At 42.0% G+C, this 22,815-nt stretch overlaps 2 protein-coding genes across 2 annotated transcripts in view; one reads left to right on the top strand and one right to left on the bottom strand.

Moving 5' to 3' along the window:
• Positions 1–1,876, bottom strand: part of tmx1 (thioredoxin-related transmembrane protein 1) — a 7,603-nt gene extending 5,727 nt beyond the window's left edge. Inside the window, exons 1-2 of the mRNA XM_037694640.1 lie at positions 1,652–1,876; positions 1,282–1,397 (exon numbers count right to left, since the gene is read on the bottom strand). Coding sequence (XP_037550568.1) covers positions 1,282–1,397; positions 1,652–1,851 — 316 coding nt within the window. The 5' untranslated portion in view covers positions 1,852–1,876. The remainder of the gene's footprint in view (positions 1–1,281; positions 1,398–1,651) is intronic.
• Positions 1–22,815, top strand: part of trim9 (tripartite motif containing 9) — a 107,974-nt gene that overhangs the window by 37,754 nt on the left and 47,405 nt on the right. The gene's annotated exons all lie outside the window — the stretch shown is intronic.

Below are 22,815 nucleotides of genomic sequence, written 5' to 3'. Positions count from 1 at the left end.
TGTGCTAATGATCCATTGTTAGGCTGATGGTTGTTTACTGTTCACAGAGGGCTGAGTGATACTAGCAATCACAGCATTGTAAGAGGGGGACAGTTGAACCCGGAGGCCTCCACCCCTGTTTAATGATGGACGATTTCTTTTCACAAAGATGGCCTCCTTTACTCCTCTCTCAAACCATCGTTCCTCTCTGTCCAGGATGTGAACATCTTCATCCCTGAAAGAGTGACCGCTGGCCTGGAGATGAGTGTAGACCGCAGAGTCCTGGCCTGATGATGTTGATCTTCTGTGCTGGTCCATCCTTTTGGCCAGAGGCTGTTTAGTTTCCCCGATGTAAGACTGATCACCCTCCTGACACTGAACAGCATACACAACATTACTCTGTTTGTGCCGGGGGACTGGATCTTTGGGATGAACCAGTCTTTAATGTATTTTGGGGTTTAAAAGCCACTGGGACGTTATGTTTAGAAAATAAACCTCTCAGTTTCTCTGATACTCCCTCAACATATGGAATGACCACTGGTCTGGGTCTGGGTTCCTCCTTTTCACCTGATGGCTGACTGGAGTCCTGTTTGGGTTTCTTCTCTGCTTTCAGGAAGGCCCAGTTAGGATATCCACATTGCTCTAGAGCCTGTTTTGTGTAGGATTTCTCCTTCTGCCTGGCTCCTGAGCTAGTGGGGACGCTGTCTGCTCTGTGGTACAGAGTCCTGATGACTCCTAACTTGTGCTCCAAAGGGTGATGGGAGTCAAACTGCAAATACTGGTCTGTGTGGGTGGGTTTGCGGTACACCTCAGTTTGCAAATGTCCTCTATCCGAGACTGAGACCTCACAGTCCAAGAAAGCCAACTTGCCATTTTTTACATCTTCTCGTGTGAACTTGATGTATTTATCCACAGAGTTGATGTGGTCAGTAAAATGTTGGACTTCCTGAGATTTGATTTTAACCCAGGTGTCGTCAACATACCTGAACCAAAGACTTGGTGGTGTCCCTGAAAAGGACGTCAAGGCTCTCTTTTCTACCTCCTCCATGTACAGGTTGGCAACAACAGGAGAAACTGGAGACCCCACAGCACACCCATGTTTCTGCCTATAATATTGCTCCCCATATGTGAAGTAGGTATGTTTTTTTTGAATGTCCAGAGGACCAGATTGAACTTTTTTGGATTTTTCTACCTGGATTATTGAGCATGCATCAGGATATAGAGTTCATGATGATGTATTTCTGCAGACAGCTGTGCACGTGATAAGGACAGTGAGCTTGCAGAGGCATCGTTCAGGCCTACCGGGGTGTTCTGTCACGTCCACCTTGGCTACGTTGACTCCCATGTCCTCCCCCCAGTCTGCAAACTCCTTCCACACCGGCTGCAGCTGCTGACATGCTGGACACCAGGGCGCGTAACTGCGGGACAGAAAGTGTCGAGGCTCAGACTCCAACATTCTTCACAGCCAGTAGCATTGAAGTTAGCAAACTGACAGACTAGCGTTCAATGCTCTGATGGTTAGACATTTACACAACTGGACTAAATGAGGGGAGACGATGTGGAACAAGACCCAGAGTCTTGTATCTAACGCGGGAATTCACGCTCGGTTTACGCCAATTCAAAATAAAAGCAGAACTCTCTAAATTAGCCGTTAGCGGCGCTCGACACTAACAATTCAATCATCCATTCTCCCGTCAGGATCGTCTCCCAGTTCCCGTCCGTCACTTCTCTCAGACTTTCCGGCTTGGCCCAAACTGGTGACGATGTCCCACAAATCACCAGGAAGAAAAAACAAGTCCAGGAGCGGAGCTCGGTTTGCCCTAGTGAAGAAAACATCTTTGAACTCGTCCTGCCAGCTAGCAAACACGCCATGTCCGTTGACAAGCAGTCACTTCCGCTGTGCGCCTGACGTCAGCGGAAGTGACGCAGGAGTCAGCTGAGTAGTTATCAGCTAGTAGCTAGTTATAGATAGATAGATAGATAGATAGATAGATAGATAGATAGATAGATAGATAGATAGATAGATAGATAGATAGATAGATAGATAGATAGATAGATAGATAGATAGATAGATAGATATTTTAATTTAAACAATAGATGTTTAAACCTTTATCTTTGTTTTTTTAGGAAAAAGTGTATTCAAGGGAAATAGATCACTCAATAGATCAATAGGAAATAGATCAATAAATTAAAATAAATAAAGAAATTAAATTAAAATAGATCATGGTGAATCATGGTGGATTTAAAAAAAAATCATTTTGTAAGAAAACATACTTTTTATTTGGAACCAGCAGGTGGCGTTATTGTACCTAAAACAACAAAGTCCATGCTCAATAATCCAGATATACGATCCAACATTTTTCAGTCAGGTCATCTGGACAGTTCTTTTTTTGTGCTGAAAGACTGTCAATAAGGAAGAGGGCCGGCAATGGAGGAGGGGGTACCAAAGAGACCATCTTATCACAAGCAGAACTGGTTTGTTCCACTTTGGAGTAAGCTGTTGGAGGAAGAATCAGTTTTGTTGTGCGTTTCCTTGACTGATGAAGCCTTCTGGATCGAAGGTGAAACGTTTCAGCACAAAAAAAAAATAAACTGTCCAGATGACCTGACTGAAAAATGTTGGATTGTATACCTGGATTATTGAGCATGGTCTTTGTTGTTAATTTGTTTAACATTACATACTTCAGTAAATATTTGTGAGCTCATGGTTGTATCCCCTGAACTACTAGACAAAACATGAAGTGCACAAAAACAAACGAACATCAAGTTTAAAAAGGGCAAAAGAGGCTGCATCTTCTTGGCAACAGATAAAAATTATAAATATTATTGATAACTATTAAAAAATGAGCTGAGCGCTAACAAATCTCACAAGAGCTCATATTTTTGCATGAGACCGTGCAGATCATCATTTACAAGTTTTGACCTAAAAGTCCACACCTCTTTCAGTTTTATCATAAGACTTGGTCTAAAGCTCTAGCACGAAAAGTGATGGGTGATATGCATTCATCTAAGGAATGGCAGGCCTTTAATTTAGACTGTGCGTCTGCGCTTTATTGTTTATGTTCCTTTCACGTGGAGGCCGGTCGGATTGTGCACATTCAGAGCAGTCATTACTGCTGCAGGCAGCCGGTTATCAGCGCACCTCACTCTCTAAAAATATCCCTGAAATGACATCCTTTTGTGCCCCTACCATCGGCCCCTTTCTCCAGCCATCAGCTCTGCTCCACTTACGGAACAAAACGAATCACTGCTCAGGATTCATGGGCTCCTCTCCACTGTGGCAGAAAGAACAAGAAGCACAGAGCAGGAAGTCGTAGTGTGGTTAGTTGTTCTCCAACTCCATTAATGTGCTCAGTTTCCTGCTGGTTGAAGGGGGAGACACCGTAAACCTCCATGAGCCTCTAAAACTGTTATTCTGTAAGAAAGAAACATTCCTTTGTTAGTCCCACACACGTGACAGTAAACACACACTCTGCAAGAATCTTCTAATTCTGCTTTTAATTTGCCTTTGATTAAACGCTTAGCTGATCAGAGGACGATGGTTTCCATGGTAACTTCTTCATTGTAGAAACTAGGAACATTTGTCTCAGGTTAAAAAAAGCAACAACACAGTACCAAATATATAAAAACTTCAACGTGCACAGGGTATACTGTAAACATGGTGTTTTTTGTGTGTAGTGTGCATACAGAGGACATCTGTAGGACATGGTCAGAGTGGATGAAGAGGACATCTGTCTCTAAGCATCATCTGTCAAAAGTTGGAGTACAAGGGAACTTCAAAATGACCTCAGTTTGGCATCAGGGCTGATTTACGCTCCATCAGAAACTATGGGGGGTCGTTTGTAAAGTTACAGTCAAAAATTAACAGCAATATTTTGCTTTATTTGGCCTTTCATAAGAAAAAAAGTTGTTTTTTCAAAGTCACATATTCACCATGTTATTCATACATTTGTAAATGTCATAGTTCCAAACTAAATATTTAATTTACAATCTAAATATTTAGCTTACAAACTAAATGTTTATGTCCAAGCTAAATGTTTAATTTACAAACTAATATTTAACTTGCAAGATAAATATTTAGCTAGCAAGCTAAATATTTAGCTAACAAGTTAAACATTTATGTCCGACCTAAATATTTAGTTGGCAAATTAAATATTTAGTTTAGGAATTAAATGTTTAGCTTAGAAATTAAATGTTTAGTTTGGACAATAAATATTTAGTTTGGAAATTAAATATTTCATTTACATCTAATCATTTAGTTCAATAACTAATTATTTAACTTGCTAGTTAAATATTTAGTTTGCAAATTAAACATTTATTTTGGATGTAAACATTTAGTTTGTAAACTAAATATTTAGTGTGGAGCTGAATATTTAGCTTGCTAACTAAATACTTAACTTGCAAGTTAAGTATTTAGTTTGTAAACTAAATATTTAGCTTGAATATTAAGTATTAATTAGTGAAGTATGACATTTATAAATGTATGAATAACATGCTGAAAATATGACTGGAAAAAAAAAACTTTTTTCTTATGAAAGTCTAAATAAACCAAAATATTGCTGCTAATTTTTGACAGTGTAACTTTACAAACGGCAGCCCATAAGAAACAACTATATTTGTTCTCGCTGTGAGTCGTTGTTTTTCACTTGGATATTTCATGAAGCAGCTGTGGTGAGAAGTCCTGGTGAGCTCTTCTACTTCAGCATCACAAACAAACAATCAAAGAAACACAGAGAACATTTGTCAGAGTGGATGTTTATTTTCAGGTGTTGATGGAGGATCTGGTATTTGTTGTTAACAGAGAAGTGCTTTTAGGTAAATTAAAGAGACCAGCATGGTTTCCGACAGATGTTGCACAATATCGATCGAATGTGTCTCTACACCGTCCGTGTGAGGTTTACTCCCTCCTGGACAGTCTAATCACCGAGAGCCGCACCTTTGACCGATCTCTCCACAAGCTTGTTGACTCGCTTCATAAGACTTGTTTGACCATCTTTCAAAGTTTTGCTGGAACTCTTATAAAGATTGTTTTTCCTAACGGCCTCGGCCAGCTGCTCCTCAGCGGAGCAGTTGAAAGGAAATGGGAGCAGCGCAGTTCAGACGTTTCTCCGCACAAACAGACCTGCAAAGTTCGAACCAATCACACAATACTTGGCACACAGCCCCTGCAAGTACAAAGCTCCTTCAAATACGTTCTGCCTGGTGCTTGTGCACAGAACAAGTTCTCAGAGACCACGTGAGAACACAAAGACACAATTAATGTCGTGCAACCTCACCAGCAAGAACAAATTCTGACTTTGAAGGACTCTAGGTTAGCCTTTAGCCTGAATGAAAGCTACTGATGAGGATTTGACTAAAGATTGCTTGAAAAATGACCGAACTGTTCCTTCAGCTGCTGGAGGAGCTCCTTGTCTCTCACAGCTGAAATGATTTTCCTTTACAATATTTCTGGGATCTTCTGTCTTCCAGCAGACTGCATGGACGTGAACCTCATCTGGGCGCACATTTAGTGTCGTGCCGCCTCTTTCTTCATCTCTCAGAGACCGTCCACGTGACAACGGCTGCTCCGTCCAGTAATTTCAAGGTTTCCAGTGTGATGAGTGGGAGTGAGGCAGCGGAGCCTCTGAAACTGACGGATCCACATTTTACAACCAACGACGCTGGATGTTGTTTGAATCTTCATCTCCAAAATTCAAATTCACACCAAACATTTTAATAAAAATGCTTGCAGTGAATATTTGGAACAAGAAAATGACGGTAAACGCTTGAAATGTGTTTTTCTGTACAGGAGCACCCTCCATGCTGTTGCCATGGCGCTGGCCTGCAGCCTTTCACACTTTCTGTGAAAACAGAGAAACATGCTTCTGTCAAAAGGCGTTTGCTGGACTGACATTCTGAAAGAAGGGGATTTTTCTTTATTCACTTATCCTCTTGAAAATCAGACTTTTTAAATGAAACTGGTTTAATTATTTAACTGTTCAGTCCTCGTCCAGCCATGGAAACAGAGTAAGATGCACATAAATCAAATAAAGACTCAATGTTTGTTACAATCATGCCAAAGTTTTGGACAAGGATCATCTTAAAACTAGAGAAAAGACATTTTCTGTGAGTGTGGATGCATTATTGCTGAACTTTGCTGAAAGCTGCTAAAGAAGCTGGAACCAGGTTTCATCGCTGAACGGTTGATGAGAGTTGAACTTGAACAGCGTTTGTGTTGTTTTGAGCTTTACTCGTCTCATCGTTAGAAAACCTTTTGCAAAATCATCTAACAAAACATATATTTTTTAGAAAAAGTCCTGTGATGGACAGAAGGCTTGTCCAGGGTGTACCTCGCCTCCTGTAGACAGACACCAGCTCCTCCCAACTGCAGGGTTCCAGTGTTTTCCTTTGGCAGCTCTTACAGCTCCAGGTATAAAAGGGTATAAAAAGCTGTGGAACTGTTCCTGTCCCTGCTGGAACATTAAATACCAGTCAGTATCTTCAGTATCATCAGTATCTTCAGTATCATCAGTATCATCAGTATCGTCAGTATCGTCAGTATCGTCAGTATCGTCAGTATCTTCAGTATCATCAGTATCTTCAGTATCGTCAGTATCGTCAGTATCTTCAGTATCGTCAGTATCTTCAGTATCGTCAGTATCGTCAGTATCTTCAGTATCGTCAGTATCTTCAGTATCGTCAGTATTGTCAGTATCGTCAGTATCGTCAGTATCGTCAGTATCTTCAGTATCGTCAGTATTGTCAGTATCGTCAGTATCGTCAACCTCCCAGCATCTGCTTGAATGAAAATTGATACTTTCCTGTTCCATGTCGTAGTCCCTGTTCCCCTGAGACCAAACCCTGGATTACCTGTTTCTCCTTTGCACCCCCAAAGATGAGCCCTACCCTGGAACTCCTGTTACCCCTACCTTGACCTCCGACAGTCCTGCTGCTCCTCTTCCTGTCTACAATCCCGTACGGTAACCATCACTATTGCCTCATCCTCTAATACCAAACCTACCTGGATCCTCCACCCTCCTCTCAGCACCATGGAACCTCAAAAAACCTGCAAGGAAAGACATCTGTTCGTGTCCTCACCACTACCTTTCAGAAAGCCACCCTGACTCTTCTCCCTCCTTTTTCCAGATCCTCTCAGTGTCACCTGTAAATACACGTCGCTGTACATACAGCTTCTTACCTTTTACTCCAGGTCCTGAGTCTGTTCCTCTGCTCCAGGTGTTACAGCCACCTTTGTGATACCAACCAGCAACAGCAGCCAAAGAAAATGGATGAAAGGAACATTTTTTAAAAAGTTTGATTATCTCAGTTGCGGCTCATAAATAGGGGGTGCTAGGGCGCCACCCCAACACTCAAACCACTCACCATATTACATTGAAGACTTTAAAAAATTAAATAAAAAAGAAATAATAAAATAAAAATATTTTGAAATTTATGTTTTTTTTTTTTTGTAGTTGTGTAAAACAGATATTTTATAGTTAATGATGAGTTGTTTCTTTCAAAAATTTTAATTGATGACATATTTCTGCCCTGGGGGTGCAAGAATCTTTGCCCATAGACTCTCGTTAAAAGCTGTACATGCACAGTTAGCTCCTCTTCATTACAAGAGATAGGAAGATTCTGGGCGCACCACTCCAGCGCCCTGAGTACCAGCGTACTGTACAGATTGTGCTTCAGGTTCCGCAGTCCCGGTACAGATTTATTTATTTCTTTTATTATTATTAATTTGTCCCGGAACAGATCGTGCAGGCTATGGCATACAGACTCACAACCAGGCTATGTATGAAATATCATCAGCGCATTTAAAAGAGGCGCAACATCAATTTTGATCAGGCAGATCGTTGGGAGACCCTCTGCATTCGGCGCTGGGTTTGTTTATGCTGGCCGGAGTCCTGTGTAGAAAGGAGAGGACTGGAGCGGACCACCACCTTAATGGCAGTCATCATTAATGTGCCTTATTTACTGTGTTTACACAGGTAAGGAATGAGTTAATAAAGTGCACAGATGTGAGCATGAGTGCATGAATTGACGAGTCTGTGATGTGTGGAATGTCTTGAACATATGTATTTTGTCTATTTTGGAGTTATACCACGTTTATAATCTTCATAGCTTTAAAGATTGAATGTGGCTGTGAATGTTTACGCTCCTGGTTCACTGATTAAAGAGGGAAGAGTTCAACGTTTGTGTCTCCTTAAAGCCGTCGAGTCAGCAGAATCAGAGGCGAGATGAGACCAGATGCACCCGAGGAAAAATTAATCCAACCCGAAAATTTAAACTGAATACCAGATGTTCCAACATCCTAATCAACATCTGGAGCCACTGGGGGAGGTTGTAATTATCCGTGACAACTTATAATTAGCTGGACGTCTTTTTGTGCGTCTTACTCGGTTTTCCAAAGCGGCGTCTTGTTGCAGATTCATCACCAACAGAACCACAAGCTCAATGAAAAGACAAGGATGAAACAGATTGTCGTGTAGGAGCAGAGAGAGGTTGATTCATGCTTAAAAATCTTTTCAAAAGTTATGTTGTTGGTGTAAAATATAACGGTTGGTCAGAATTCTGTTATTTGGCTGTTTTCTGTTGATCGCCCATTGCTGGCTGAGAGTGAGACGGCTGGTTGTGATGCTGACGACAGCTGCCTTCAGTCCAGCTGATCACTCTGGCAGCATATTTAAGGCTGAGCAGCGTCATGATTCGTGTGCATGGATTGTTGGTCTGTGCACAAATAAAGAACTTTGAACTTTTGTCCTTGATTTCTGCTGAACTCTCCTGTACAGTATTAGTTTTCTTTAACACTGAAGCATTACTGCAGGTTTTACCTGCATGTTCTGTGCTCCCTGAGGAGATGAAACAACGCAGCCCATTTTTATTACTCTCAAGCTACTCAGTGACAGAATCTGTTTTAGAGACGGCAGTGATTATGAAGGCAGCTCTGTTAGCTTCATTAGTGATTCAGTTCTGTTCACTGCACTCAAATAGCAAGAAGGAAACCCTCCTGCCTTCAGCTAAACATCAGTCTAAACGCATTAACACTGTGAGCTCTGAGGAGGCTTTTAACACTCACACATTATCAAATTAATGCAGCTCTTAGCGTGAACGTACTGTTGCGCATGTGAAAAACATCTCTGCTGGAAGCGAGACGTTTGCTCTGCAGCAAAGTTTGTTCAGGATTCAGTGCAGATTACAGACAGCACTGTTTAGTTTTAAAGTTAATTTTTAAATTCAAAGGAAGCTGTCTGCACCTTTCATAGCAAAGGTTTGGATGAAGAGTTTCGCTTCAGTGGATTTATGCAGGTCCAGTTCACGACAAACGCTGTCTAAGGTTTCTGTGCAAAAACATTTATGCTCGTTACAAAATGCTCGTCAGTAAAGTTTTCTAAGAAAGCCAGCACATCTGCCGGCCTTGACCTCTGTAGATTAATCTTCTGACAGTCCAATCATTTCAGGAAACTACTTTAAAAATATATAAGCATAGTTTCCTCAAATGATCAGGGTGGTCGGTTTACATTTATGTATGGCGGTGGCCATTTTGGATTTTGATGTGGAAACCCAATTTTCAGAAGGAAACGTTCTCAAGCCTAGATGTAGCCACATACCAAGAAGTTGGTGCCTCACTTATTTTTCAAGTTATTCTGCTCACAACATGCACGGACGGATGCATGGAGGTATCTCCCTTTTTCCTCCACGACGGAGGACTATAAAAAAAGTCCACATTCTCTAACAACAGAAATAACACTTACTATAATTTAAAAAAAGATTGTTGGCATTAATGATAATTCCATACTGAAGTGTTGTAGCACCCAGCAGATAAAATGACACACGGTGACACGGCTAACTGAGCTTAGCAACACAAACATGGCTTTAGCATCCTCCAGTTTACAGGAACTGAGCCAAAGCTGGCGTGGTAGTAGCTGAGAGTCGACGTCACTCAGAGACTTTATACGTCTTGTGAGGTGTCACAATAATGCATGAAATCACATAAAACATCATTTACAAGGTTTGAACAGCGATAACTCACTCCTGTTCATCTTAAGATCCATCCATCCATCATCTTTACCCGCTTCTTCCTTTTTCGGGTCGTGGGGGTCACTGGTGCCCATGTCCAATAATCACGGTGTGAGAGGAGGGGGACACCTGGACAGGTCTCCAGTCCATCACAGGGACACCTAGGGACAATTTAACGTTACCAACATGCATGTTTTTGGTCTGTGGGAGGAAACTGGAGTACCTCGAGAAAACCCACGCAGCACGGAGAGAACATGCAAACTCCACCTAGAAAGGTCCCGAGGCCAGGATTTGAACCAGCAACCTTCTCGCTGAGAAGCGGCAGCTCTACAAACGGAGCCACCTGATCTTAAGATGAATCACACAAAGAAGGTTAAATCAGGTGATCTGGACCGATTCTTCTTGAAAGAAACGTTTCGTCTTTCATCTGAAAGTCTTCATCAGTCCGAGGCCTGCCACCACGGTCTGTCTTATAAATAGCACCATACTGACGTGTTTCCAGCCAGTCTGCTGTGGAGTCCCCAGGAACTGCAAAAAGGGACCATCCGTCCAAAACGATCCATCATCATGCACAGCAATCAAATGTTTTAGTCCTGGTGGCTAACTTGCTACTCACAGAATCAGCCTGAGCACACCTGACCTAAATGGATAAACAGTCAGTAAGCTCAGTCATCAGGTAGATAAACCACAGAACAGTTAAATCATGTCTTCTGGACAGAACTTTATTTAAACTCTGGCATTAAAGACGGGGCAGTTCCTTCAAGGACTGTTAGCCCTTTAATTATACCACAATCTTTGTTTACATTTATATCAACAGATAAAACATGTGTTACTTGTTCCTGAAAAGGCCCATATTTGTACATCACTTCCTGACTCAGCGACAGATGACGCTCTTGCAGGTTTCTGTGGATGACTGAGCGGGGGGGTTGTCGGAAGCTGTGGGAGGACAGGACAGGCGAGAGAGAGGCCCGACTCTCTTATAGCAAGTGGTGGGAAGCACAGAGGCAGATCATTGACAAACACCAGCCCCCGCAGATCCACACTCACCGAAACCTTCCCAACATATTCCTGCACGAGGCCTCCAGCCAAACTCTGAGTAAATCCGGACAAAAATAGAAGCCTCCTGAAACAGAGGCTTCGTTTCTGTCGTCACAATCTCAGCTCATTGTGTGAACCCTCTGTCAGCATTCACGTCATACAGATCCTGTTTCCCTTTATTCTTCAGTTTCTTTTCGTGAAACTTGACGTGTAACTACTTCTGTCATGCTTTGACGTGTAACTACTTCTGTCATACTTTGACGTGTAACTACTTCTGTCATACTTTGACGTGTAACTACTTCTGTCATGCTTTGACGTGTAACTACTTCTGTCATACTTTGATGTGTAACTACTTCTGTCATATTTTGACATGTAACTACTTCTGTCATGCTTTTACGTGTAACTACTTCTGTCATACTTTGACGTGCAACTGCTTCTGTCATATTTGACGTGTAACTACTTCTGTCATGCTTTGACGTGCAACTGCTTCTGTCATATTTGACATGTAACTACTTCTGTCATACTTTGACGTGTAACTACTTCTGTCATACTTTGATGTGTACCTACTTCTGTCATGCTTTGACGTGTAACTACTTATGTCATACTTTGACGTGTAACTACTTCTGTCATATTTTGACATGTAACTACTTCTGTCATGCTTTGACGTGTAACTACTTCTGTCATACTTTGACGTGTAACTACTTCTGTCATACTTTGACGTGTAACTACTTCTGTCATACTTTGACATGTAACTACTTCTGTCATACTTTGACGTGTAACTACTTCTGTCATACTTTGACGTGTAAGTATTTCTGTCATACTTTGACGTGTAACTACTTCTGTCATGCTTTGACGTGTAACTACTTCTGTCATGCTTTGACATGTAACTACTTCTGTCATATTTGACATGTAACTACTTCTGTCATGCTTTGACGTGTAACTGCTTCTGTCATATTTGACATGTAACTACTTCTGTCATGCTTTGACATGTAACTACTTCTGTCATACTTTGACATGTAACTACTTCTGTCATGCTTTGACATGTAACTACTTCTGTCATGCTTTGATGAGTAACTACTTCTGCATACTTTGACGTGTAACTACTTCTGTCATGCTTTGACATGTAACTACTGTCATGCTTTGATGAGTAACTACTTCTGCATACTTTGACGTGTAACTACTTCTGTCATGCTTTGACATGTAACTACTGTCATGCTTTGATGAGTAACTACTTCTGCATACTTTGACGTGTAACTACTTCTGCATACTTTGATGGGTAACTACTTCTGTCATGCATTGACATGTAACTACTTCTGCATATGTTGACGTGTAACTACTTCTGCATACTTTGACGTGTAACTAATTTTGCATACTTTAACATGTAATTACTTTTGCATACTTTGACGGGTAACTACTTCTGCATACTTTGAGATAAATTTTCGAACATCAACCGTTCAGCGCATTCAGAACAATTTTTGGTTGTTGTAATGTTTTTCATTTAAAAAATATATAATTTTATTTACAGAAATGTTTCCAAAGGGATCTCTAATACCTTCAAAAGTTTTTCTTTTGATTCAGCATACTTACTCTAGTTTTGTCTTTTAATGCAACTTTTAGCTATCATGTTGGTATTTTTAGTTCACCTTTTACTACGTTAATAGTTAATGTTCTCCTACTTTTAATTAGCATTTTGTTACAAGAAGATTTTAGGTAATGGTTTAGCTAGCATTTTACTACTTTAGCATTTAAAATTGCTTTTTGCTTCTTTTAGCTGTAAGATGACATTTGGCTATTTTCAGCCTTGATCGGCTGGTGTGAGTGGACAGGAAGGAGAGACAGACGAACACAGAATGGTAGGTCCAGGTATAGGTCCAGGTGTACCTGAAAGACAAAAAAAACACATGTTAAGGATAGAAAAAATAATTACAAATACAAAACAGGTTGAGCAGAGTAAGTAAAGACAGTAGCAGAGTGAAAAGTGTGGTCAGTTTGTCCTCCAGCAATCTAAGCCTATAGCAGCATAACTAAGGGACAGCTCAGGAAACTCAAGCTGACCCTAACTATAGGATTTAGCAAAAATGAAGTCTGTTGCAGAGAGCACTGTCTCTTCTGCCATCATCTGCTGGGGTAGCAGCACCAGAGCAAGTGACTTAAAAAAGATCAACAAGCTCATAAAGAAGGCTGGCTCAGTTCTGGGGACTCCTCTAGAACCTTTGGAGATGATTGTAAAAGAAGGATTCTTCATAAAATGAAGAACATTATAGACAACCCTTAGCATCCTCTTCATCAGACTGTCATAAAACAACAGAGTGTCTTCAGTCAGAGGCTTCTTCAGAACTGCTGTAGGACAGACGCTACAAGAGATCCTTCCTGCCCACAGCCATCAGCATCTAGAACAACTCTTTAATGAAACCAGGATGATGAGTTACCACAACATATATTTTCCCTCTGGGATTAATAAAGTATTTTTGAATTGAATTGAATTGAATGAAGCACTTCTAGATAGACCATTGTCCTGATAAGATGTTGATGTCAGCCGGTTCAGCTCTGATAAGCGTTCACAGACGTTCTCGGGGGGTGGGGAGTGTTTGCGGATAGAACAGAGCCCCATATCCCAGGAGAAATTTGATAGTAGGCCTATTCCGAGGCCGGCAGGGAGTCAGATTTAGATAGCTTTGATTGTTGTTTTTCTTCAGCCTCGAGTCCATCTGGATGTTCTGGTTCCAAAATGGTCTAATTGTGGGAATCCGTTCCACTGATCCATGCTATGAGTCTCCTTCAAGGTCGATCCCACCACGCTGACGAGTCCCAGAAGCCACAGGTGGCCTGCGATTCTCATAAATTGCCTCCACCTTACAGTTTAGCTCATAAATCAGCTGATTTTGAGTACTCATAGCACAAAACAAACCTTCACACTGACTCGGAAGCTTTTCCATGGCCGAAACTGCTGCCGATGTCTTCTTCAATAGTCGATAAAACAGAGCCCTGCCGATGCCAAAAAGCAGAGTCCCTGCTATCATAAATCCAAATATGTAAACGTCTTCAACATCCTCCTGAGACAGGACTGACAGGTACATCAGCTGCCACACCCCCCACGGGTCCATGACGTACCCCACAGCGTGTGCCTCAGTTGGACACGCAGGTTCTCCAGGACCTTGTCGTTTTCTTGAGAAAATCTTGTTGATAGAGTTGAACGTCCAGGATACCAGATCCATAATCTTAATTTACATTCAGGAGATGTAAACCAGGTGCTTCAGACACACACAGAGCGAAGCAGGAGGAAAAAAAAAAACATTAGAGGAAAATCAAGCAGCAACCTCAAGCGAGAGCCAGAGAGGACGAAAAAAAGTAGTTATTTTATGCAGGCAGACTGTTATTTCTCATCAGCCTCAAGTCCTGCTGGTACTTTCGATGATCCAAACTGGTCAGATTTGTGGGCATTCCACTGGCGCGTGCTTTTTAGCTCCCTCCAAGGTCGTCCCCAACATGCTGGCGAGTCCCAGAAGCCATAAGTGGCTTGCAACTCTCACAAATTGCTTCCATCTTACGATTGAGCTCATAAATCAGCTGATTTTGAGTGCACGAAACATGAACCAAACCTTCACATTCGCTCGGCCGAAACTGTTGCTGCCGTATTCTTCAATAGCCGATAACAAAGGTATCCGACGGCACATTGCCGTGAATTAACCAAACGGCACCTGATGCAGTTGTTTTGTGTGCACATGTGTAAAAGCCATAAATATTTATGGGTTGGGAATCCTCATGCACTTTTCATGAAAGGTCATTTATATTTTAGATTGGATTGCTGGCATCTTGACGTCTGCTGGAGCTGCGATGTGACGCTGAGATTTTAGTGCTCCCCAGAGGGCGACTGTTACTGAGACGGGGGAGGCATCAAGGAGCAACTCAGAAGATCAACGGTCACCAAGCCGAGCTCGTTTTCACGCCCGATGCCTGCAGGAGGTGGAAACAGGAGATCTAAAAGGTGTGGCTGGCTGTAAACTGGATAATGAGAGAAGGAACAAAAGAAAAGGTTCTGGAGTAAAGAAGTTTTTCTGCAGCATTTAATACCTCTAAGGATATAATAAATACGGCGTGGTGATTAAAAAAGAGGTAACTATAACATTGGCTGAACGATGACACATGACATGTTGTACAGCACCAAATAAATGCACGAAATTTAAAACAAAATGCAGAAATGGTGTGAAAAACTATAGGGCAACTCTGCGTCAGTGGAAACAAGCGTAGGCTGATGTCCATCGTCAGTGAGGGATTTGAATAGTGAACGTTTTTAGTTTTCTTGATGAATGCTGGTAAACCTGAATGTTTTTGGTGCAAGATATTCAAGTGGGGAGGAGTTAGTCTGCATAGAGAACAGAGAGGTTTTTTTTCTTGTTCTAAGCAGAGCAGAGTGATGGATTCTGGCAAGTGGAGGGAGCAATGGCGGAGCCAGGGAGTGGCCAGTGGTGGCCAAGGCCACCACTAATGTACGGACAGACAGAAAGAACAACAAAGGAAGGGTATTTTCAATTCTCTTCTTTGCTCTGCAATGGGGACAACAAAGACAATAAACAGCAGCAACATCTGCATCAAGGTGTATGAAAGGTTACTTTTGAAAATTGTGCTATTGCAAAGTTAAAGATGGCCACCACCATATATACGCAAACCAACCACCCCTAGCATTTGAGGAAACTATGCTTTGATATTGCTTAAAAGTATAGCTTCCTGAAATGATTAAGATGGTACTTGGGGTGGCAGTAAATCAATCTTTGGTGGCCAAGATCACCATTGGCCACCCCCTGGCTCCACCACTGTGCCTGGTGGTGGATAAAATTGCTCCCTCCACTCTCCAGGATCCGTCCCTCTGTTCTTTAACACGGTGCAACTCCTATCCACTTGAATATTCTGCACCAAAAACATTAAGGTTTACTTATGTTCCTTGTTCATGTTCAATCAAGGAAAACTGTTTTATTTTAATTTCATTTCATATCCCTCAGCGATGGGGGACATGCGCAAACCAATTGTTCATAGAGAAAGTAAAGACACACCACAACTTAAACCGTGTGTCGCTTACGCAAATACATTATTTAATCACAACTTTTTAGTCTTACAGTCATACATGATCTGAATAGATCTGACCTCACCCGGCAAAACAACAAAACAACAGTTTTCACAGTTTTCAAAGTGGCTGATAGTGATAGTCAATAATTCAAGACAGTTGTATGGACTTAAATCAAAACTCACCTCTTACGTTCATTGGCTAGGATTTTTGTGCATTGATCTTCCTCATTTGTCAGTGTTGAAAAATGTTGTGTGGTGTGCGAGCATGTGAACTTGTTAAAATGTGTCTCACTCTCAGTGTGAGAGATTTGAGTGCTCTGTAGTGAATTATGCATGCTTTGTGTAAAAAGTGCACTGTGAGGTAGAGGACAAACAGTTTGACCCTCTCTGGGGTTTCATGGATGAAGAGTTTGGATTGACTCAATGAAAAGCTGGAATCACATTCCTCTGATATTCATCCCAGTTTTTCTTTTCCAGGTCGTGGGGAGCTGGTGTCTGTCTCCAGAAATCACTGTGAGAGGCAGGGGACACCCCAGACAGGTCTCCTGTCTATCACAGTGGACACAAAGGGACGACTGAGACAAACAACCATTCACTCTGAAGGATAATTTAGAGTTACTGTACCTAAAGTTCATGTTTTGAGTCTGAAGGAGGATTAGGTCACTGGTTTGTATCTGGCTCGAAGGACCAAAGTGTTGGATACAAATATTCTTGCATTATCTACTTACAAAAATTAAGCTTGCACATGACGACAGGAGAAGATTTTTCAACCCAGTTTACTTGCAAAGGCAGACGGTCACGAAACAGGCTTATACAAATGCTCAAAGTTACATGCTTAAAGTCACTGTGAGAGGCAGGGGACACCCCAAACAGGTCTCCTGTCTATCACAGTGGACACAAAGGGATGAATGAGACAAACAACCATTCACTCTGAAGGATAATTTAGAGTTACTGTACCTAAAGTTCATGTTTTGAGTCTGCAGGAGGATTAGGTCACTGGTTTGTATCTGGCTTAAAGGACCAAAATGTTGGATAAAAATATTCTTGCATTATCTACTTACAAAAATGAAGCTCGCACATGAAGACAGGAGAAGATTTTTCAATCCAGTTTACTTGCAAGGGCAGATGGTCACAAAACAGGCTTATACAGATGCTCAAAGTTACATGCTGAAAGTCCCATCATGAGAATCTGCAACGGGCAGTGTACAAGAAGTTTTTTTTATATACACGTTTATCAGCACGATGACCTCAGCCTCTTAGACTCGGAGGCGTCAGGTGCATGCAGGCTCCTCTCTGAGAGGAAAAAAACTCTGAACTGACACACATGGTTCAATATTAATTTAACAGTAGCAGTGATAACATCCATAAACCTTTTCCAAAATTCTCCTGACAGAGGAAATTAGAGAACTTGGAGAAAACTAACACATGTATAGAGAGAACATGTACACTCCACCAGGAAAGACCTGGAGGTGAACCTGAGACCATCTCCATCCCACTGCAGCAGAACCCACAGACTTTTTTTTTACTTGTAGGAGTCTCAAACATTCACTGAGGGCTAACTGCAAGAAACTGTTTCTAAATATGTAAAGCTTATCAAACAGCTTAGAATATTGATATTTAGCCTATCAAATACAGCACCCAAGACCAGGAAAAAATCTGAGAGTTTAAAAGTCAAAACTAAGTGTTTGAGACTTGAAGTTCCTCCAGCTGGTGCAGCAGAAGCAAGTTGAAACTCGAACTGCTACAGCTAAAATACAGCACCTTATTTTGTAGTTAACTAAAGCTGCACCCATAACCCCCAGTTATAACAGAAGTCGAGTACCACTACTACTACTATCCGTTCAATCGTGGTCGATCCTCGGGCACTCATTGGACCAACATTCTCCGTCCTTGATGATCATATACAGCTTCTTTTATTTGGCAAATGTCAGGTTTGTATCCTGTTTAATGGTGTCAAGCCAGCGAGTTCTTGATCGGCCTTGTCTTCTACGTCCGCTAACCATTCCGAGCATGATGTCTTTCACCAAGGAGCGGCTTCTCAACACGTGGCTGAAGTAGGCTAATCGCTGTTTGGTGATTCTGGCTTCTAACGAGAAGTTGGTTTGATTCGCTCTGGGACTTCCAGGTTGGTGATACGTGCTGTCCACAAAATTTGTAGTTGTCTCCTCCAATACCATAGCTCAAAAGCATCAATTTAAGTAAGTATTTAAGTAAATTAATAAGGTTAGTCGGGTTCAGAAGCACAGCTGGGTTCACTTCAGGCTGTTTAAGTAACCAGCAGTCAACCATTAACTGTACATTTAATCTCAATATTCACAGTTTAGTCTCAAAATTGTATCAAATAAATTTAATTGTATAGATATTGATTATGGTGGCTCAGTTGGTAGAGCTGTTGCCTCTTAACGAGAAGGTTGCCAGATCAAATCCCGGCTGGGGGCCTTTCTGGGTGGAGTTTGCATGTTCTCTCCGTGCTGCGTGGGTTTTCTCTGGGTACTCCGGTTTCCTCCCACAGATCAAAAACATGCACGTTAGACTGACTGGTAACTCTAAATTGTCTCTAGGTGAGAGAGAGAGAGTGAGTGGTTGTTTGTCTCTATGTGTCCCTGTGACTGACTGGAGACCTGTCCAGGTGTCCGTGTGATGGACTGTCCAGGGTGTCCCCCGCCTCTTGCACAGTGACTGCTGGACATGCGTATCAGTGACCCCCGTGACCCGAAAAGAAAGAAGCGGGTAAAGATGATGGATGGTTCTTTATAATTATTTTTGGCCCTTCGTGTGCCCTTGTCCTGGTCAGATGTGATATTTTGATTAATATTGCAGTCCGGCTGCAGCAGTGATTTTCATTCACAAACTCATCGTCGACTCCGTCTTCGTGTTTTCTTCTGAGCACAGACTGCTGAGCGTGGAAACACCCACAGGCTAAACACGCGGGTTTCCTCTTCACTTTCACATTAAAAAAATATTACTCGTCAATGTTCCTGGAAAAATCTGACATGCCACGTTTCATTTTTCTGCAGTTGCAATAATCGACACCTGTCAATCACCCCATCTCTCTTGCGCTGACTCTTGATCACTTGTGTTGTGTTCACTGACCCTGATTCTGACATGTATAGAAGCATTACCGCCAAATATCTCACAGAAACGTCCTCGGTTATTCATATTATTTGTTTTATTTAAGCACTTGAACGTATCTGTGCTGGGTAAAGGGTTCCAAGAACCTGAATTTGGTCTGGAGGACAGACATTACTCACCTCTGCTTTACATCTACTCATGGATGTTGCCATGAAGCCTTAATTAAACCAGATTTTTATTTATTGTCTTCATTTTTTTAAATCAACACATGAGCGCAGGCTCCAGAATAAAGACCAACAGGAGCTGCCTCACGGTGCAGCTGCTTCTATTTTCTGCACCTGCTCCAGTTTCTCTGAATCTGAGGTAAACAAAGGGGTCCCCCAGGCCTGATGGTTCCCAGGAGGGGGTTGCCGCTGGTTGAGGGGGCTGGTGGGGGGGAGTGGGTGAATGAACAGATTAAGGTTGAGAGGCACAATGCAACTATGGTGTTGAGGGCCAAATTGAAAGAAAACAAGGAGGGGAAACACTGCACGGAGGAATTCATTTGTGCACCACGCAGCACCATACATCTTCATTTTCCTGACATATGTGGCTTATTGGGAGCGCTCACACAGCCTCAGGTCCTGGAGGAGAAGGGGAAAGGTGCAGATAGTCAATAAAACAACAACGTTAGCTTGCTGAACCACACTGCTACATTTTTCAAATAGACATTGATTTCTCAGCTAATTCCCAGCTACATGTAACAGAATTTGTTTGTTCTAGAAAACATCAGCACAGATTTGAAAGATTGTGTTGCTTGATCATTTTGTTAAATTATTTTCTTCCAAGTCACAAGTTTACCTACACTACGATCATTATGCATTTAAACAGTTTAGGAGAACTGTGCAGATACCAGTGTCTGTTTCCCATTTTCCTCCACTAATCACTTCCTGCAGCACCTGAGCGAACTGGGATCAGTTATCTCTAGTGACGGCTGATGGGCTCTCCACCAGGATTTAAGGTTGAGACTGTGGGAGTCCTGCTTTGCCAGCTCCCTGCTGCCACAGCTGAGGATCATCAGTCTGATGAGCAAGAGGAGCATAAAAGGCTGCAGAGGACATCCAGTCAGCGCTGGAGCATTACCTGCCAATGTGTATAATCCCTGATGTCCTCCTGGATTCTCCTCTGTGGACCTTGAGCTCGAGCTCCACGCCTTCCTACCACTGGCCTGCCTCCTGCCTGGAACCATTGGGTCATCTCTCCACACAACTTACTCCTACCTCTACCATAAGACAGAGCAGACAGAACATTATCACCCCCTGCCAGCAAACCAATAACCATCTCCTTGCTCTTCATGGTTCCAGCTCCCTCCCTGGCATGTTTGATGAATTATCACCTTATAACTAAATGCTGTAAATACAACCTGAGTCTTGGTATCTGTTCTCTTCGATCCTTGTATCTGGGTATCACTGCAATCGATACAGAGACAGAGCACAACTCTTGCTGGAACGTTGAACACTAATGGTGATTCAACCTACAGCTCCTGGTACATTTTGAGAAATCTAAAACTAACCGTTTCTACGTACTTGTGTCCCTCACATCTCTTTGTGACTGCTCCCCTCCAGTCTGATACATACCTCCTGCACACCTCACCTGAAGTCTTCGTCTTCACCTTTCTGTAAAACCACAGACTCAGGTTAAACAGTCTCAGCCTTTCCACCTTGATGATGTCACTGCTTTGGAAGCCTTTGATTGGCTAGCTTGTAACATTGAGTTAATTGGGGGCCAAACCTGTGGATGTGTTTTAAGGTACTAACACTTTGCTTCTTTGCAAAGTTTGTTAGAGAGGACACATTGAGATGGTTTGGACATGTCCAGAGGAGGGACAGTGGTTTGGACAGGTCCAGAGGAGGGACAGTGGTTTGGACAGGTCCAGAGGAGGGACAGTGGTTTGGACAGGTCCAGAGGAGGATGACTTGCTGAGGAGACCCCTGAAGAGTCATAAATCAATCATAGTCAATACTAACTGCCCTTCTTTTCAGATTTGTGCCAAAGTGAAATCAAATTTCTCCAGAGTATTACCAGTTAAAAAGGCTCTACACCTTTGCTTAAAATTTAGGCAGTACCTGTTAGAGTCCTCATGGTCCGTCCGTTAGTGCTGAACAGATTTTAGTAAAGCTCTCAGTTATCAATGGATGTACGTCAATTACCAATTTACTTTTGGAGTCAACCCAAATAAAGATGCCTGCCACAGCTAATCAAATTCAGTCAACACAGAAATGGTTGTAAATCATGTAATCATACCAACAACAAGCTAAAGTGCTAACAGTCCATGCAATCATCATTAACGAGGTTTGACCAAAACTTCTACTGTCCTCTCCCTTTCCATCATTGGATGACTTTAGGATAAAATTGGCATAAAAAGGTGGCGGGTGATGTGCGTTCCTTCAAGGAAGGTTAGAACTTGTGTTCTGGGGAATCAGCCTGCAGCGTTCCAGCTGTAGCCTTCAGACTGACAACATGGTGCATAGGCAGAGCTCCAAACCAAAGCAGCAACAAAGAAACGTGTTATTATGGTGTTCCTGTCTCATTATCGGCACAAAGGCATGAAAGATAGAATGGGAATAGAGCACATATTCATTCTCAAGGCCTAATGTGCAAACATTTTGGGAGTAAGATGCGTTTTTCAGGTCATTTTATGGATTTTATGGAGGGCACAGATGGTTCTGAATCCTTAAGCATGAAGTCAACACAGTGACAGACTTTTGCTGTTTGTTGGGCTCATTATGCTGCAGAGAATCACAACAGCAGATGGTGATAAGGCAAGAAGTGTTGCATAAGGAGAGGCTACTGAGGTGAGCATGTCAGTGATCTGCAGACTGCATGGTCTTTAAGTTTCTGAAGGTTTAACAAAGTCATGAACTTTATTTGCAGCCCATCATTTATGGAGATCATTTTTCTCATTGCTGTTTTATTTTTGGATTAGGCCACTGTAAAGCTCCTGCAGTCTGTGTCCTTCTTTACTCAGGTGTCTGTGGGCTGTGGTGGGATTCTCTGGCTTATCACAAAGAAAACTGACAGAAACACACAACAGGGATTTAATACTTATACAAAATGAGGAGGAAACTGGATTCAACACTGCAAGTGAGGAAATGATATTTAAATATGCTCCTTACCAGATCGTTCATGGATCAGTCCGTCTTTCTGGGTGGTTGGCTGGTGGATCAAGAAATGCCACGAGGGGAGGACAAGACAGGCCAGGACTCAGTGCGTTCTGGATCAGGAATCGTCCAACTCAGCAGGGAGTCATGGTGAAGTCGTCAGGGATTGACAGGCAGCCAGGTCTAAATCTGGATCAATACCAGCTTCAAGTACTCATAAAAACACCCCGATACTTCAGGCCAGTACCACTTTCATGCTTGATGATGTCATTTCCTTTTCCACTTTGCAAGTTATCGAGGACAAAACATAAAAATTGTCCATATTTAGAGATGTTTTAAGATAAACACAGCTGATGTTAAGGCGTGATTAATGGGTTATTAATAAAATAAATGTGTTTCTGAAGTCATTGTGAAATGCTGATGCACTAACTCATTGAATACTCAGTATATGTACTCAATATTGGCAAGTACCCAAACTGAAGTAGTAACTGAAGCAGTAAAGTCTGAAGTAGTAACTGAAGCA

Source organism: Nematolebias whitei, chromosome 21 (assembly GCF_014905685.2).
Source record: "Nematolebias whitei isolate Nwh7 chromosome 21, NemWhi1, whole genome shotgun sequence".
NCBI classification, from domain to species: domain Eukaryota; kingdom Metazoa; phylum Chordata; class Actinopteri; order Cyprinodontiformes; family Rivulidae; genus Nematolebias; species Nematolebias whitei.
Note: the sequence above shows the minus strand (reverse complement) of the source record. Positions and strands in the feature narration are given on the sequence as shown.